At 32.2% G+C, this 18,207-nt stretch overlaps 1 protein-coding gene across 1 annotated transcript in view; it reads right to left on the bottom strand.

Annotated features, from left to right (window-relative positions):
* The window catches only part of LOC107437959 (potassium voltage-gated channel protein Shaw-like), a 206,385-nt gene that overhangs the window by 54,137 nt on the left and 134,041 nt on the right, over nt 1-18,207 (bottom strand). The window contains exon 3 of the mRNA XM_016050110.4: nt 1,113-2,058. Coding sequence (XP_015905596.1) covers nt 1,113-2,058 — 946 coding nt within the window. The remainder of the gene's footprint in view (nt 1-1,112; nt 2,059-18,207) is intronic.

Below are 18,207 nucleotides of genomic sequence, written 5' to 3' on the forward strand. Positions count from 1 at the left end.
CTATTTTTAGCTAACAAAAAATCCAATATATTATTAATATTAATTGACAGACGAGTAAAGTAGGCTATCCTCTACTAGAAAAAAATTAATACCTTATTTTAAATGTTATTATATTAGTTATTAACAATTTTTGACAGTCGTGCAGTTGTTACAATTGTCTCAACTTACGGGTTCAATTGTAACAGTTCATAAATTCAACTAAAACATAGTTAATTATACATATTATCATAGTTGTGATATATTTTTTTATTCATCAAAATAGTAGTGATATTTTAGGAGTAAAAATAATATAGACCTAAAGGGTTAAACTTTTAACTTTAAGGGGTTTAAAATTTTTAATTTATGCTGTGAAAGGTGACAAATAAAATAATGCACATGCAACATAATATAAATTATATAGGAAACTATTGGTGGTTCTTAAAGAGTTGAGTAATGGTTTGTAAACATAAGATTATTTATTTTCAGCTGTTACAATCGTCCCTTTACTTATTGTTACAATCGTCCCCAAGACGCCATTTCAGCTTCATTTGTTAAAAACAATGCTAGTTAATCAACAAAACTAATCTTTTTTTTTGAAATGTTAATTAAGGTGCCCACTTGCATATTCGGTTAATAATTTTTATTTGTTTAAACAAAATTACTTTGTTACAATATAATATTCTAATACCAAAAAAAGTACTTACGTAGTGTGAAAATATCTTTTGTGACGTAACTCTTTCAAAAGTACATATAAATGGTTTTGCCAGCAGGGGTGTACATGTAGATTTATTAAATACACCTTGTGCGCCACCTAGGAACCAAATCTAGAACCCGACACTCGAAATTTCTGCTCTGTTACAATTGTACCCTGTTACAATTGACCCCACTCTCCCCTACGTATTTTACGCATAACAGGTTAACAGTTAAAGCATTCGCTACTATTTAGATTTCCACGGTTGTGGCCGCCCTGGGGAGAGAATAAAATATATCATTAAGTATATCTAATTTTATTTATGCGTGAGAGATATTTGCTCCTGTTTATTGAAAAAAATTCTTTAAGCATTGATTATTTTAAATTAAAAGTATAATACAAACTGTTAATGGACTATCAAGCAAAGAATAAAGGTACTTACCGTTTCTAGGTCCTCCTAGGAAATCTTTAGGTAAATTTTGCTTAAGTGCATTTATTCGTCTCGCAGGCTGTTGTCCTTCATTTCTAAGGGGTAAATTACTTCTCATAACATGCCCCCTTACTTGTTCAACAGGCAGAACACGCCGTCTCTTTTTAGGCAATTTCGCCCTTGCCTGCGTGTGTGAATAAAACATAGCAAAGTTTGACACAATGACCGGCACGGGTAATGATATGGTGAGTACGCCGGCCAGCGCACAAAGTGCGCCCACGAACATACCGGCATAAGTCTTTGGAACCATATCCCCATAGCCGACTGTGGTCATAGTCACCAGTGCCCACCATAGTCCAAGGGGTATGCTGTTGAAATCGTTGGTCGGGTTGTATTGAATCCTCTCGGCGTAGTAGACCAACGAAGCGAAAATGACAATGCCGAGGACTAAGAAGAAGACGAGGAGGATTAACTCCCCGGCACTGGCTTTGAAAGTCTGTATGAGGATTTTCAGTCCGGCTGAATGCCTCGTCAGTTTGAACAGCCTCATGATGCGGATGATGCTGAAAAATTCTAGGATATCTGCATTCTCCAAGTGGGATGCAAACCTCTGCAAGGCAAGATCGATGTAAAAAGATAGGGTGGCTGTGAAGTCGATGAGATTGACGGCCCCGCATATGAATTCGCTTTTCCTCGGGCTGGCGACGAATCTCACAGAAATCTCGAAAGTGAACCAGGCATTGCAAACGCACTCGATGTAGAAGAACACATCGTGCGGATAGGTGTGCGTTTTGTCCAATGTCCACGCATGCGTGATGCTGGCGTTTGAATTGTTTGTCGGTGGGGAGGTCCGGACAGTAACGTTCCGGATAACTGGGACACGCATGTTGGGATGAGTTTTCAAACAAAATGATAAAATGGAAACACAGATGAAGAACACAGACATGATGCCGATAACCTAAAAATAAAAAGATTTATAATGAATAGCTTGCATAAAAGATGTATTTTTCCAACAATTTGATAAGATGGAAACACAGATATAACACAGACATACATATAAACAGATACCTCTGCACCATCCAGTTTCCTACGAAGCACAAGGAAAGCTATAATTGGTCAAAAAGTTTGTCATTACATAGGAAGATACTTTAAAATTGAAGTTTTAGTCTTATATATATTACAATTCTAAACTGTGTCCCTAACTGAGAGAATTTTTTTTCTGCTGATCAGTAAAGGTAGGAAATATATGCCTGTATTTTCTAGAGATCGGTACAGAAGATAAAATTTATTTTCGATTTTAGAATTTGCACCATTTTTTAAAGAATATTCAAAATTACTAAACGGTAGTTACAAGTTTTACCATTAGTATAGACCGGGATAGCCTGGTCGGTAGGGCACTGGGCCCATGTCCGAGAGTTCGTGTGTTCGAACCCCGCCGGCCGAAAACTCCCCGTGTAGTTAGTGACTGATGCACGTTAAAATTCTGTCGAGGTGCAAAGTCCTCCATGTTCCCATAACAAATCAATACCTCTGAGGATACTGGATTGGAGACCGATCGTTCTCTGATTCAGGTCAAAATTACGATCCGTGGATGAATGAATGGATGTATGAATGGGTCCGCCCTATAAACAGGTGTGACGTATGATGTGGCAGAAGTCGAATTCTTGTCCATAGATGGCGCCACTGAAAAACAAGAATCGCACACTCTGCCTTACAATTTGCTCGGTTTCACCAAGCAGGCTTGCCCGTGAGGCAAGTGGCATTAGGACCAACCAACCAGCCATTAGTATAGATCACAAAACTTTTCAATGATCGGAATACTGGGCAATGACCATTAACATCAAAAAATATCAGTGCAGTGAATACCAGGCTAATGTAAACCGCGCAATGGGTCTTAACTTTAAAGAAAGTTCAATGTTGAGAATACCGAGCAAGTGTAAAAAACACTTATAAATTCTGTAAAAAGAAATCAAATTTCTTCCGCTGTGTTTTTATTTTTATTTTTCTCGGAACCCTGCACAACCATCTGCATACATATATTGTAAAGATGCAACTTAAAATTGAAGGACTTGTCTAAAAATTCAATCTCTAACTGCCTTCCTATGAGATGACGTAGTTTCTTCAACCAATCAGAGCTTTCCTTCCGTTTTCAAGAAGCTGGATGCTGGTGGTATCTGTTTGTTTAAATGCCTGAGACATGATTCCAAAAACCCGGAATAAAGTTTTATAAAGAATAGTTTTATAATGAATAATTTATTTTTCAGACTGAATTGAAAATGAATACACTGATAACGAATACGGACATGATACTGATAACACAGAAAAATGACTTTATAATAAATAGCTTACAGAAATTATGTATTTTCTCAATGAGCGTACATTGAAAAAAATATTTCTAAGGTTATATTACTGTATATGCGTCTCTATTCAACTTGTAAGGTAAAGAATCCGGAGAAAGTCGTCTAGATTAATATCAATAGAGGGTCATAACAAAATTCTTCTCGTTCGCTATAACATATAAAAAATTTTTGAAGTATTTTATTCGATTTACATTATATAGGTTGTATCGAATGCTACAAATATAAATGCTTTCGCTTGTTAAATAATTTCTCCGGGTTTGAAATAATAATATCCAGGTTTAAAAAAAAATTGGGGAAATTCTTTCGACTTTATTATCATTGATTTTTCTCCCTATTCTATCAAAAACTGAATTTACAGAAAAAGTACTGCCACCCAGAACGGAGGTGTTTATTACGATAAATTTCATGTAATGTTTTTTTATAGAGAAGATTTTAAATGCCTTATAAAGCGGCGGTTCCCAAACTGTGTACCGCAGAACCCTAGGGTTCCGAAGAAGAGTCAAAATGGTTTCGAGAGTTAAGAGGTCACCACTGTAACAAAGTCATTAACAAGGTAGTTGCCGGACTATCTAACGCTTATATAACCTTTTCTTAGTCGTTGATAGTTTTCTTTTTCAATCTTGTGTAAATATGTAAATATTTGTACATATTTTCTCTTCTATTTTCAATTTTATTACAGCGTAAATGCTGATATTGTTCTGACCCCAGTAAATATTATTTAATTTGTACTGGCCCCTGTAAATATTACGCTTTGGTAAAAGTCCGAAATATATACTAGGTCCAGTTAAGTGCCACTGCCCGGTAAGCCCTACATCAATGTTTTTTTTACGGTCAAGTGCCACTGCCCAGTATGCTTTTAAACGGTACTCAGAACACTGACGTTTCTCTTAATCTATCCTAAGCAGATATTAAAATATCAAATAAATATAATAATATCAACGAATAAATTAATATCAAATCGGATATAATAAATATTTTGGACATTCACCAAAGCGACTATGTGATTGTTGACATTCACAGGTGAAAGTCGACATTTTCTTGACTTCGATTATTCACAGTAACATATATACGTTTGTTTTTAAACGCAAAATGTTCTTTACCACACGTTTTGTGGATTTCTTTTTTTACAACCGAGATATTGAATTCACATATTCATGTGCATTTATATAATTGAATTTCACTACGTATTCGTTATCCGAAACTAGTTGTTTTCGTATTCATAACACAGACTAGTTAAAAACTGAAAACACTATTTTGTTTTTCACTGCAAATCGTAAAGAAAAATTGCCAAATGTCAGGAACGTGGTGGATTACACTAGAGAACACATTTTTCTTGATTTTACCTAATTCGGGATTTCAAAGCTGAAATCAGTTTTGTTCCCCGACAGCTGCAGATTTTACCTTTTAAATAGATATTTTAAGTTTAGTTTTTCTTTTAAAATTCATATTTCGAAAAAATGTCTTTGTTAGAACTCAAAATTTTAGTAGAACAGTACATTTAGAAAGCTTTGCTGCATGAAAAATGAATTTAAAATATTCTAAAATCCTATTACAGGAACTTAACTCTTCCAGGAAGTTTAATCTATACTAGGAGGCTCCGCCCCCTGCTCGCTAAGGCTCGCCATCCCCCGAGAATTGCTACGCAATCCTATGTGGTTCACGCCGTGAACCATGGCTCGCTGCGCTCGCTCGCCAATGAACACAATGTTCTAGCACAAAGACATAATATATTATCATTAGCAAAATAAATTATCAAATATTGCTTCACTAATATTCTGCATTTTAAAGCGTGAAAATTCAATGCATAAATAAACGCGAAATATAAAAAAATTCAACGCATTCAATACAAACACTTAAACGTTTTTTAGACGTTTAGGTAGCTCCCAGTAGAAAAATATCAATTCAACAGCGGCCTTTTAAAGCATTCTCACTTCAATTAATTAATTCCTAATTGGGTATAATATAGCCTACGTCACAGGTTGTGTTGTTCCTACTAAATTTAACCCATGAACGGCATTTTCTGCGATCCTAACTTCAAGCCACAAATAAACAAACGAAGTGTTCGATCGTTTAAATAGCTGCTTGCCAGATTTTATTGCATTATAAAGAAAAGTTATTGAAACTAAATACAACTAAATAAACAACAACAACTAAAACAAATAACAACAACTACTAATAACAATAACTAAATGAACAACAACTAAATTTCATTCGTTTAGCATTGCGTCATATGTTGTTCCTACTAAATCGAAGTAGTTGTGTTTTTTTTCATATTATACCCAATTGAGTTTAAATTAAATATTGTCATGTTTTTAGTGCATGAATCTGAATTCGCGATCGCAACGTACGCCGTCTAGCGGGAGCCTGTAAATATCGGACATTAATTTATCACGTTTTCATTTAGTTCCATCAAAGTCATTGACTGAATCAGACGCCATTTTTTAGCAGCAAATAAGAAACAAAATTTCCCTAAGGAAAAGGCCGAAGAACTTGAAAAAAATCTCCAGAATATTAGTAAATCTTTCAGGAACAGAACACGCCAAACATTTGAAGAGAAATTCCTCAATAATTTTTAATTTCTATTATCAACAAACTTGCAACTGATGACTTCCGATTTCGGATACTGTTAGAGATGTGTGTATTTAGGTAAAATGCATTTCTTCTGTCTTCAATTCATTACGAATTAAAGTGAAGTCAACATTGCTTTCGTCATTCCAGTGAATAAATATGAATTCAGAACATACAGAATTGTAATAGTTATAGCATATTCTTCTTCGTTATAGAATAGTATATATTTCTGTATCCATATAATTCGGAAAACAACAATAAAAAATTATCCAAGTTACTTGAAATAGTGCCATTTGTGCTGATTCTTAATTAATTTAAATCGTTTTCTTGGTAAGTTTTTTTTAATTTTGAAAGAATAAGTTCAACTAGAATTCAGCTATTCTGTTTTTAGCTACATATTCAAATTCATATCAATTATAAAATTTTGCTGTGTAGTATGTTATCTAAAAGTAATGAAGGTATAAACTATGTATCTATTATTTGAGAATAAAGTTTTCAAACAAGGAACTTATCATTTTGGAATTCTCCGGGAATCATAAATCAGGTAAGTGCAATGATTTTTACAATAAAAAATTTGCTTGTAAATATTTTTTTTTCATTTGATGATGGTTCTCTACAGAATGGTTTTTTACGTCTGATTAAGAACTATAAGAATAATAAAAAAAGAAACAATATGAAAGTTTTTATTTCAATGTTAAGAATTCTTAAAATCGTTTTTTTTATCCTAAGAATTCTTTATTTTCCGTTTTTTAGTTCATAATTTTTTGATAAAAATTGTTCTCAAAATACTTTTGAAAAATTAAATGGTATAACATTATGTGTTTATGTATACTTCTTGTATATTCCAATGTTTGAAATAATATGATTCAGAAAAGTATGGAATAAAAATTCGGTACTTACGACGTATTAACGCCACCGCCGCTACAGATTTGGCGGTTTTTAAGTGCCGCCAATCTCCACTTAAAATTTTTGCGACAGTTCATAAAATAAAACACTTGATTTAAAATCAAAATAGTTAATTGGATTTCGGTGGAAAATGAGCCGATATAGAGTTTAGCATAGATTCAAAACAATCATATCGCCATATGAACTCTGATGAATAAGATTCCAAATGAAATAACATTTCCAAAACGTACGTTTGCCAAGATAAAGTTTTATGTTGTGGGAATTGGTACATTTTCGTTTTTTCGGTAAAATATTTCCCTCCTGAAAAAATAAAATTGCATCTTGTTTTGTTTTTGGCAAATCCCAAAGACGAATATTCGTAGCACTAAAAATGGCGACAAAAAAGAATTGTTTTTTTTGTTTTTGTTTCGTCAGCATTCTTTATTTTACGTTTCTTAGTTTCTAAATAATGATTTTTATTGAAACTTGAAATTTTTTGATAAAAATTGTTGTCAAAAAACGTTGTTTACAAAATTAAATTTCATAAAATTATGAGGCTTATGTATACTTTTTGTTCATTTTAATTTTTGAACTAATATGATTCTTAAAACTATAGAATGTAAAGTTTAAATGGGCCTTTCATGTTATATCATTAAATTTAGTAATACTATTTCTCGGGCATTAGGTTTTAACTCTTATAAGAATATACATATTTTTTTCTGTTAATGTACAAATATTTTTCCGATGTGTTTTGGATGTTCCTTCTCTAATAAAAAGAGATACCATTTTGTTTTCGGTTGTACAAGAAGGAAGATCAAGCATTTTTCTTTTTTAAATTTAATAAGCCACATTAAAGAAGGAACGTTGCAATGCTACACGCTACATTAACGACGTCTCCAGAGTAACTGAATGACGGTTCATATAGAAATCGCAGGTATGCGTCTCATACAACAACGCCCCCTATAGTTCGTTGCGATCGCGAATTGAACAACCTGATAATGCTCACTCTGCTTATTGTTATCTGGTTGCTCACTACGTGCTCTTGCGCGCCGAATCCAATCAATTAAAAATGAAAACTGTTGCCAGCGCGAGAAAAGAAATATCATCGGTTTTATTGATACATACATACGTACGTATTAGCGTTTTATATAATATAGATAGTATATATCTGATTTTTATAATATCATATCAGGGTCTGTTTAGAAGAAATTTGATTCCGTTAACGGACCCTTCACAGAATATCTTTTCATAAAAACGGAACCCTTCACAAAACATTTTAACTTAAAAACGGACCCTTCACAAAGTAATTTATCTTTTAATCGGACCCTTCACAAATTTGTTTATCTTCATTATTGTTTTGTTAATCGAATAAACCCTTCCCAGGAAGGGGGGAGAAAGACAGATGTAAAGGAACTAAATTTTGTCTTCGGCAAACGCTTCTTTCTTTATTCGTCCGAAATGAATATTCTGCCTTCAGCAGTATAGGCTAAATACCAAATATTTGTATGTAGCATCGCTAGTTTAGTAGCTGCAATTGCTCTTTATTTTTCAAAATTTGATTTTTTTTAATTATATGTTTACAGTGTTGAGCATAGTCTAGTATGTCTTTACAATTTAAAAACTGCTTGAAAAAGTTTTTCTGCAGTAACGGACATTATTTGCACAAATTCACAAAAGCGGACCCTGGATGAAAGAATGTGACTTAACGTTTATTTTATGTTCACAAATTACGAGTCATTTTCTCACCATTTTACAAAAAAGGACCTTTCACAAAATGTCTGGACAGACCCCTGCATTCATTAATATCTTATTCATCAAAAAATAAATATGCTTGTTTTATTTTAATAAATATTTCAATAGATTTGACGCAAATTTTTGAAATGCGTACAGTTTATCGAAATATTTACTAAAACAAATCAAGCGTTTTTATTTTATTTCTTTAGGAAAAATAAAATGACACATTTTAAAATTCTGCCTCATATAAAAATAAATTGTTTTGCGAAATAGTTTAGAAACAATTAAAATTATACATAAATTATAAATTTTATTGTTTCAATTTTCTTTATTTGTATCTACTGTAACTAAAACACGGGGAAAATATTGGGAAAAAACATAAAATTTATGGTTGACTGAACCGAAAGGAGAGCCTATCATCGAAACTCGATTAAGGGTTCTTAACTAAAGCGTTTTCTAATCTGACGCCAACCAGGTCGCCAAACCTAATGGAATGCTCAATATCCTAGATTCTTTTTTCAGGAAGATGGTTATTATTGGACAATTTTTGCTTACATGATAGTCTTAACCATAGTATGTTTGTTTCACTACGTTTTACTTAGTCAAAACTAATACATTTTGTCATTAGTAGAATTATAGTTACTTTACCATTATTGGTTATTTCTTATCGATAAAAAATAATTTATTTTTCTAAATTCAATCCACAGAGTATTTTAAATAGCAGCGCTGCTGAAGGGAAATGCATTTTTGAAGTTATACTTCTTATGCGACTTCCAACAAGGTTGCGTTAAACGTTTAACGCTACATTTTTATTGGCCGGGAAATCACGTGGTAGGATCCAGTTTTCCCTCATTCATTTCCATATTGTTTTGGTTCTCACTAGCATAAAAATAATAAAAGTCATAAAAGTATTGTTTTTCTATACATATTTTTTTAGTTTGTTTTGATACACACATAATTTAAGAGGGTAGTATTTTTTATTTTCAAATTTAGTGGATAACAATTGTAAAAAATGAGTGAAAACAATCCCACGGACAATGCGACGGATTTAAGGTTATGCCAAGGTACGTCTCTTGTGAATATCAATTGATTGTTAGGTTTTCTCTTTTGAAATTACATTATGACGCATTCACATACATTATTAATACAAATACATTTTCCAGGGCGAGACGATGAGGCAACCACAAGCACTTCCACTGGTTCAAGAGGTCCACGAGGGAAAAGTGCACAATATTACCGTGATTACAGAGCACGGAAGAGAGCGGAGCAGGAAAAAGAGTCGTTGAATAGAAATAGTGATCCTTCTACGATTGCTGATTCTTCTACAAATAAAGTCGCAGGTTGCGAAGTTTAACTTCTTCCACGCGGAGGGACTCCACGCACTATTTTTTTAAAAACGGTTTCGTACAACTCAACCCATTCTGGTTTAACTCGCATTTTTCTACAATAATATGCGTACTGCAATTAAATTCTATGAAAGTCACTAGCAAATTAACAAAAATAATTTGCTTAATATCTGTTGTTAACGTTGAAAATAAAATAAAATTTAGTAGTCTCATGTAAAATCTTTTATAATCTAAACATTGTTGATATTCCAAAAAGATAGTGCTTTTCCACTTTTGTTTTTTGAAATGCTTGCTGGACGTAAATGAATTATTTAACAAAAAATAATTTCGTAAGCTAATTTTTTTGATGTTTCAGACCTTCCTGTTTTACTTATTGTCATTAAGATAAAAACAGAAGCTAACAACTCTTATCAAAAGTTATTTCACTAACACTGGGAAAAATACTTTTTTGAAGTGCGCAAAAGTTGGCAAGTATGGCCCTTGGGGGAAAAAAATCGCAGAAAGCTTTATAAATGTTGTAGGTTATGTTTGTTGAGGTTAAAATAAAATCTTTTTTGGGGGAAAAAATCTTCTTTTCCGCAAAATACAGCCCAATAAAATACTTGCGCTTCCTTTTAATCCATTGCAGGACAGGAAAATTTAATTCAAAATTTTAGTAAAGAAAAGTCATAATAATTATGTTTGTATTCACTAATAAAATCATCATCTTTGTATTTATATTTTCAAAAATTCAATGTGGTGTACTAAAACAGCGTAGTTTAAGAGATAAAAGCTATATAGTCAGGGGTCTGTTTAGAAGAAATTTGGGTCCGTTAACGGACCCTTCATAAAATATTTTTTCATAAAAACGGACCCTTCACAAAACATTTTAATTTAAAAACGCACCCTTCACAAAATAATTTATCGTTTAATCGGACCCTTCACAAATTTGTTTATCTTCATTATTGTTTTGTTAATCGAATAAACCCTTCCCGGGAAGGGGGGGGGCGGATAAAGACAGATGTAAACGACCTAAATTTTGTCTTCGGCCGACGCTTCTTCGTTCTTATTCGTCCGAAATGAATATTCTGCGTTCAGCAGTATAGGCTAAATACCAAATATTTGTATGTTGCATCGCTAATTTAGTAGCTGCAATTGCTGTTTATTTTTTAAAATGTAATTTTTTTAATTATAATTTTAAAGTGTTGAGCATAATCTTGAAGAAGTTTTTTTGCAATAACGGACCCTATTTGCACAAATTCTCAAAAGCGGACCCTGGTTGAAAGAATGTGACTTAACGTTATTTTATATTCTTAAATTACCAGTAATTTTTTTCACAATTTTACAAAAACGGACCTTTCACAAAATGTCTGGATAGACCCTTGATAGTATTAGGAGTTTATAGTATTAACAAACATAAATTGACCCTGGAAGGTTACAGGACAATAATCCATTCTAAGAACCCCCATAGCACTGTTTGATGAGTGAGACTAGTCAGGCATTTGTTGCAAAGTGGTGATAAAAGTAAGTTGTTATCAACCAAATTCAGAAAGAATATGATACATTGATAACTAACCACATCATATAAGTGATAATACAGATAGGTATCAAATTTTATATGGTAATTCATCGACTAAATTAAAAATAATAACATTAATCAAAAACTTACTGCCAGTTTTTAATTTAGCTTTTCCCTCTTAATCTAGAGTTTAAATATATCGGAATCGAATAGAATTATGCCGCAAAAAGTGGACACTAAATGAAAAAATAATCCTATACATGAAAACAGTTGTCTTAAAAGTTTTCGGACAAAGTACGTTTTTGTGTCTGAGTTGTAACCATCATAGTTCATTATTTAAAATTTCTCCTGCACTTATTAATTAGCACATTTAAGACCTTCCCCTCGAGCCTTTAAGATTGAGTCCTAGAAGGTGAAAATCCGATCATTAGATCAAAAGTTATTCAGGATGGTCCGTTTTTTTGCACTGTTCATCACTTTAATTTATGTTTCAAAATAATTCTTTTGATTTTCTCATATTAAATGATGGTAGTCACGAATGTATGCTTTCTTATGATGCAGATAAATCATTAACCAACATTTTCGCCATTTTTTAATTTTAAAGAAGCACAGTGTCTTGATTTTCCGAAACATTTACGATACGACGCATAAAATTCGAACAGTGCATACCTATTACAAGAGTCGGGACAAAACACTAAAAATTAAAAAAAAAGTAATGCATTATAAAAATTGAATTCCGCGCCTAAAAATCACGACTGTGGCTTTAAAAGGAATTTATAACTATCTTGAATCTATAATATACTTGAGTCGCACAACAAATTTCTTTCTAAAATCAATTTAAGTTTGCAAAGAAGTTTGCGTAAAGTGAACTAGACAGAGTGAGTTTTATGTTATGCATTTTCAAAAATGGATTACTTAAAAAAATTCGAGGTAGGAAAGCAAAGCGTAATTTTGTAGACATCTTTTTTTTATTATTTTGTATTTTAAAGATTAAGGAATAAAGTACACTTTCAAATGAAATTGTTTGTGGTTTTAATCTATAGAAATGGAGAATTCAAGCCTGCCAACTACTAAGCTTCTAGCAAAATATTTTACAGAGTGGTTGACATTTAAAAACGAAAGCTTTCAGAATTTTTAATAATTTTGCCAACATCTTAAATGCTTCACCGCGAAAGAACTAGGACGAAGTGGCGTTCTATATGAACTTTTAAATCATTTTTATGTAGCGGTGTGGAAATTAATTAAAAATAATAGGTTAAAGCTTAAACATAGCTACCACTAGAACAAAAAGGGTAGGAAGTTGGCAGCCCTGCGAGTTCGATGCAAAATCGTGATGTAGTTATTTATAAAGGAATAATTAATAAGAAAAAACTTTGTTTTTAATTAGTTTATGGTATTTATTAAGGATAAAATCAAATTCTTATGATATGATATTTTAGTGTCATAAATATTTATTGCATTGTGCAGTTTCTTATTTTAATGAACTTTTAAATCATTTATATGTAGCGGTGAGGAAATGAATTAAAAATAATACATTAAAACATAAACAAAGCTACCACTAGAACAAAAAAGGTAGGAAGTTGGCAGCCCTGCGAGTTCGATGCAAAATCGTGATGTAGTTATTTATAAAGGAATAATTAATAAGAAAAAACTTTGTTTTTAATTAGTTTATGGTATTTATTAAGGATAAAATTAAATTCTTCTGATATGATATTTTAGTGTCATAAATATTTATTGCATAGCGCAGTTTCTTATTTTAATGAACTTTTAAATCATTTTTATGTAGCGGTGTGCAAATGAATTAAAAATAATACGTTAAAACATAAACATAGCTACCACTAGAACAAAAAGGGTAGGAAGTTGGCAGCCCTGCGAGTTTGATGCAAAATCGTGATGTAGTTATTTATAAAGGAATAATTAATAAGAAAAAACTTTGTTTTTAATTAGTTTATGGTATTTATTAAGGATAAAATTAAATTCTTCTGATATGATATTTTAGTGTCATAAATATGTATTACATTGTGCAGTTTCTTATTTTAAAATTATAAGTACAGTGGTAGCAAGATTATTTCATTCTTAGTTTAATATTTATCAAACAGAAATAGTGCAGTCTTATCCAATGTAATGTAAGAATGAGTAGGATCTAATAATACGAAATAATAACTGTGTAAAAAAAAAAAAAAAAAAAAACTCTCTTAGTTGAAAGGTGAGAGTATTGTGCAGCGTTGAGCGCCACGCTAATTTTACATGTCTTGTCCGTCAGGCCACAACGGTAAATAACTGCAAACTAAATTTGCAAATATTAGACAGATTTTGCTAGTTTTTAAAAGTTTTAGCATAACATAAAAGAATGAAGTGGTGAATTCTATAAGCCTACGAATTGTTTAGAAATAGTGGTGGATAAAAACCTAGTAAATTGAATTTATTAAACCAAGAATCACAATAATTAAGTACATTTTGAATACATTTTCTGCAATTCCATAAAATAGAGTAAGTTTTATAGTTCCATATCATGTTATACGCTGTCAGCCAGCTGTTTTTCGCAGCCTATGTGAAAGGTCAGTGTCAGACACCGGTGGTTGACGCAGCCTAAATGTAATTTCAGTGTCAGCCACCGGTGGTTGATGCGGCCTAAATGTAATTTCAGTGTCAGCCACCAGTGACTGACGCGGCCTAAATGTAATTTCAGTGTCAGCCACAGGTGGCTGATGCGGCCTAAATGTAATTTCAGTGTCAGCCACCGGTGGCTGATGCGGCCTAAATGTAATTCCAGTGTCAGCCACCGGTGGTTGATGCGGCCTAAATGTAATTTCAGTGTCAGCCACCGGTGGCTTTTGCAGCCTAAATGGAAAGTCCAGTGTCAGCCACCGATGGCTGACGCGGCGTTCAGCGTGTTAAACATATCTTGCCGTAACATGTCATGCCACAACGCAAACTTGTTATGCCGCATTTTCAGTAAATGCTCTTTCTTTATTAATACAGCAGAAAAATAAGTAATGAAATTTAATAATTACTATTTTTTGGGAAGTTATTAGTCAATTAGGGCCATAAAAGTATACGCCAATTAAAAACGGTCATCATTCGATGTTTCGACCACTTTCCGAGTAGCAAGAGTGCTTAAATTTCATCAGGTACTCTATAAGTATAATCACCATTGAAATTTTTTCCCGCTTCAATCGAAGGGAATGCGATATACGCTTTTTAAGATTTTGTATCAAATATCGGATATATATATATATATATATATATATGACACTGCCCTGGTATGCATTTAACTAGTACTCCGAACACTAATGTTTCTCCTAATCTATCTTCAGCAGATATTAAAATATCGAATAAATGTAATAACATCAACTAATAAATTAATATCAAATCGTATATAAGAAATATTTCGGACATTCACTAAAACGACTATGTGATTGTTGACATTCACCGGTGAAAGTCGACATTCGCTTGATTTCTGTCATTTTTATTGTAATCCATTATTTTATTTAAAATTGATTTAAGTCATAAACTTTTTGTTTACAGTTATTTATTCTTTAAAAAATTGTTAATGCATTACGTCGGATACGGATAGTTCACTTAAGACATATTTACAAGTCTCAAAAAGTGCTTCTCAATTTCTTTGCATCCTTCCAAAATCCTTTTAAAATTTGCCCTAAAAAACATTAAAAAGTGTGATATTTCTTTATTAAAATAAACACTCAGCAAGGATGACAAGAACATAACCCAGAATTATCCTCGCTTACTCAGGAATTTATTTTTCCTAAATTAACATCATTTTCCCCCCCTTCCTACCAGCCACACGTGTAGCATTTTCTTCAAAAGGATACCGAAGAATATTCTCAGAAATATATCATTCGTCCTTACGATGTCAAGTTTTTTTTTTCTTCTTCTTTCATTTTCCATTTTAATGTGTCCGTGAATAATTCTCGGGCGCCCCCAACAATTTAGAATATAAAATGTTTATCGCTCATGTCATCTGCTCTGACAAAATAGCAATCAAAATGATAAATCTCTGATGCTATCTTTGAAACTCTTGGCGATAAACCAAATGGCTGCAGCGGGCCTTAAGAATTATTTATATGTTAGGCAGGTTTTAACGCTTGTCGTTCTTAATATGATTTCAGATTTTATGTAACGTTCGTTTCGTTTCATTTTTATTGTTATAACATGATAATTAAGTTTGATTGATTTACCGAAGATGCCAACTGCTCCGTTTTTTGCAAAAGTTTCAATAAATTGGTATCAAATTAAATGGAAAAACTTGTAGAATAAGGATAATTAATGCTATTCTTTAAAAGCCGTTTACGGCCCTTTTCCCTGAATGTAAGTTACATCATTACTAAAAGAAAACACAAATATTTTTAATTCAAAATAGAAAAAACTTCTTTGAAAAAAAACGCGCTAAAAAGCAGCAGAAATTTCAGAAAAAAGTAGCAATAAAGAAAACGAAGGAAATAAAAATAAAAATATGACCACCGAAGCCGACGTCTTCAAGCGGTACCGGCCTCGGTAGCCATAAAAACAAAGCCATTTCTAATTGAGGGAGCAGCAAATGCCTAAATGAACTCCCTCAGCACCCCGATGGTTTTGTATAGAAGTCCAGGAAAAAACATGCAGTACAAATAACAAATTAAGAAAAGAAACTCAAACAAAATTATCAGAAAAATAAAAACTCACATAGTCACAGGTCAAACATCGATTTCACAAGCAAGCCGAATGAAAAGAAAACACTAAAAACTAAAGAAAACAACGCCTTCTATTACAATGCACAGATGGAGAATAAAATGAAAAAAGTCAAGAGAAAGAAAAACGTAACAAATTAATAGAATGCTTAACTGGTGCTACTCAGTTAAGACTTGAATTGCGCCCTGTTAAAAGAAAAAAAAATATAAAAACCTAGAATTCTTCAATCATTTTTTTAATTAAAAAATTAACATTACAAAAATTAAAAGGAAAATTATTAAGTTACATCATATAAGTAACAATGCTATGCTAGCATGAACGTAAGTAACAATGTAAGTTTCTTGATCATTTGCAAGTCTAACGTTTCACATATATGTTTAAATTGTTTCTATGTAATGGTGGACAAAATAATTTGAATTAAAATTTATTAAATTAACAATACAATATTTTTCAATTGTTATTGACTAAAAAAATGCTCCTTAAAACTACGAAAATGTCGTAGGTGTTGAAACCATAGACAAAATGTTTGATGGTTTTCTGTTGATGGATCAACATAATCTTGATGGTAGCCATCCATAATTTCACCATGAAACATATTTTTAATGGTAACCAACGTAAGTAACCATCACCCCAATGTAGGAATTCAAACTGATTTATGATGGTCCAACGTCAGAATAGCAACTTGTTTTGATGGTTTGAGAGAATTTTCTCAAATTTCTCGTTCGTGCATAGCAAATTGAGAAATTGTTTAGGTTTAGAAACTGCATCAAAACTTGTCTTTTGTCATATATTACTGCAGAGTGCAAACAATGTAATATTTGATTTTAAATGGTGATAATTTTGTAAATAAATTGTACTTTGTTTAACATTTAATTGTTTTTTTCTATGAATTATCCATTATATGTCAATCTCAGTACTTACTTTTATGTCATCAGGGGTCTGTCCAGACATTTTGTGAAAGGTCCATTTTTTGTGAAATTGTGAAAAAATTACTCGTAATTTGTGAATATAAAATAAACGTTAAGTCACATTCTTTCAACCAGGGTCCGCTTTTGTGAATTTGTGCAAATAGGGTCCGTTATTGCAAAAAAAAACTTTTTCAAGGAGTTTCTAAATTGCAAAGACATACAAGATTATGCTCAATGCTGTAAAATTATAATTAAAAAAATTAAATTTTAAAAAAATAAACAGCAAATGCAGCTACTAAATAAGCGATGCAACATACAAATATTTGGCATTTAGCCTATACTGCTGAACGCAGAATATTCATTTCGGACGAATAAAGGAAGAAGCGTCTACCGAAGACAAAGTTTAGTTTGTTTACATCTATCTTTATCCCCCTCCCTTCCCGGGAAGGGTTTATTCGATTAGCAAAACAATAATGAAGATAAACAAATTTGTGAAGGGTCCGATTAAAAGATAAATTATTTTGTAAAGGGTCCGTTTTTAAGTTAAAATATTTTGTGAAGGGGGGTTCTTGCCATGCCGGTTTTAACCGGTTTCTACCAGTGGTTTTAACCACCTCGGCAAAAACTTGCCAACCTTGATCTATTTACAATTTAAAAACTCCTTGAAAAAGTTTTTTGCAATAACAGGACCCTATTTGCACAAATTCATAAAAGCAGGACCCTGGATGAAAGAATGTGACTTAGCTCTTATTTTATATTCACAAATTACGAGTAATTTTTTCACAATTTTACAAAAACCGAACCTTTCACAAAATGTCTGGACAGACCCCTGATTAAGCGCAAATCTATCCGCCTTTTATATGGTCTGAGCAGCCAATCTTTATGACGAGTTCCTAAAAAAGTGTGTTATGTGAACCACAGTGAATTTCTGCTCAATGTTGTTAAGAACAACTTTTGTAATTCCAAATGAAAAAATAAATTCCTTAAAGTGTTTCTTTCAACAACAACAAAAATGTTCTAAAACTTTTAGCACCGTTTCGTTTAATCAAGAGGCCTAATGTTTTCACTTATGTTTCCCTTTTCACACAAAACATATTCTATATTTAGTGTTGGGTAGAG

This window comes from Parasteatoda tepidariorum, chromosome 5, assembly GCF_982258835.1.
Source record: "Parasteatoda tepidariorum strain Cologne lab strain chromosome 5, Ptep-v5.0, whole genome shotgun sequence".
NCBI lineage: Eukaryota > Metazoa > Arthropoda > Arachnida > Araneae > Theridiidae > Parasteatoda > Parasteatoda tepidariorum.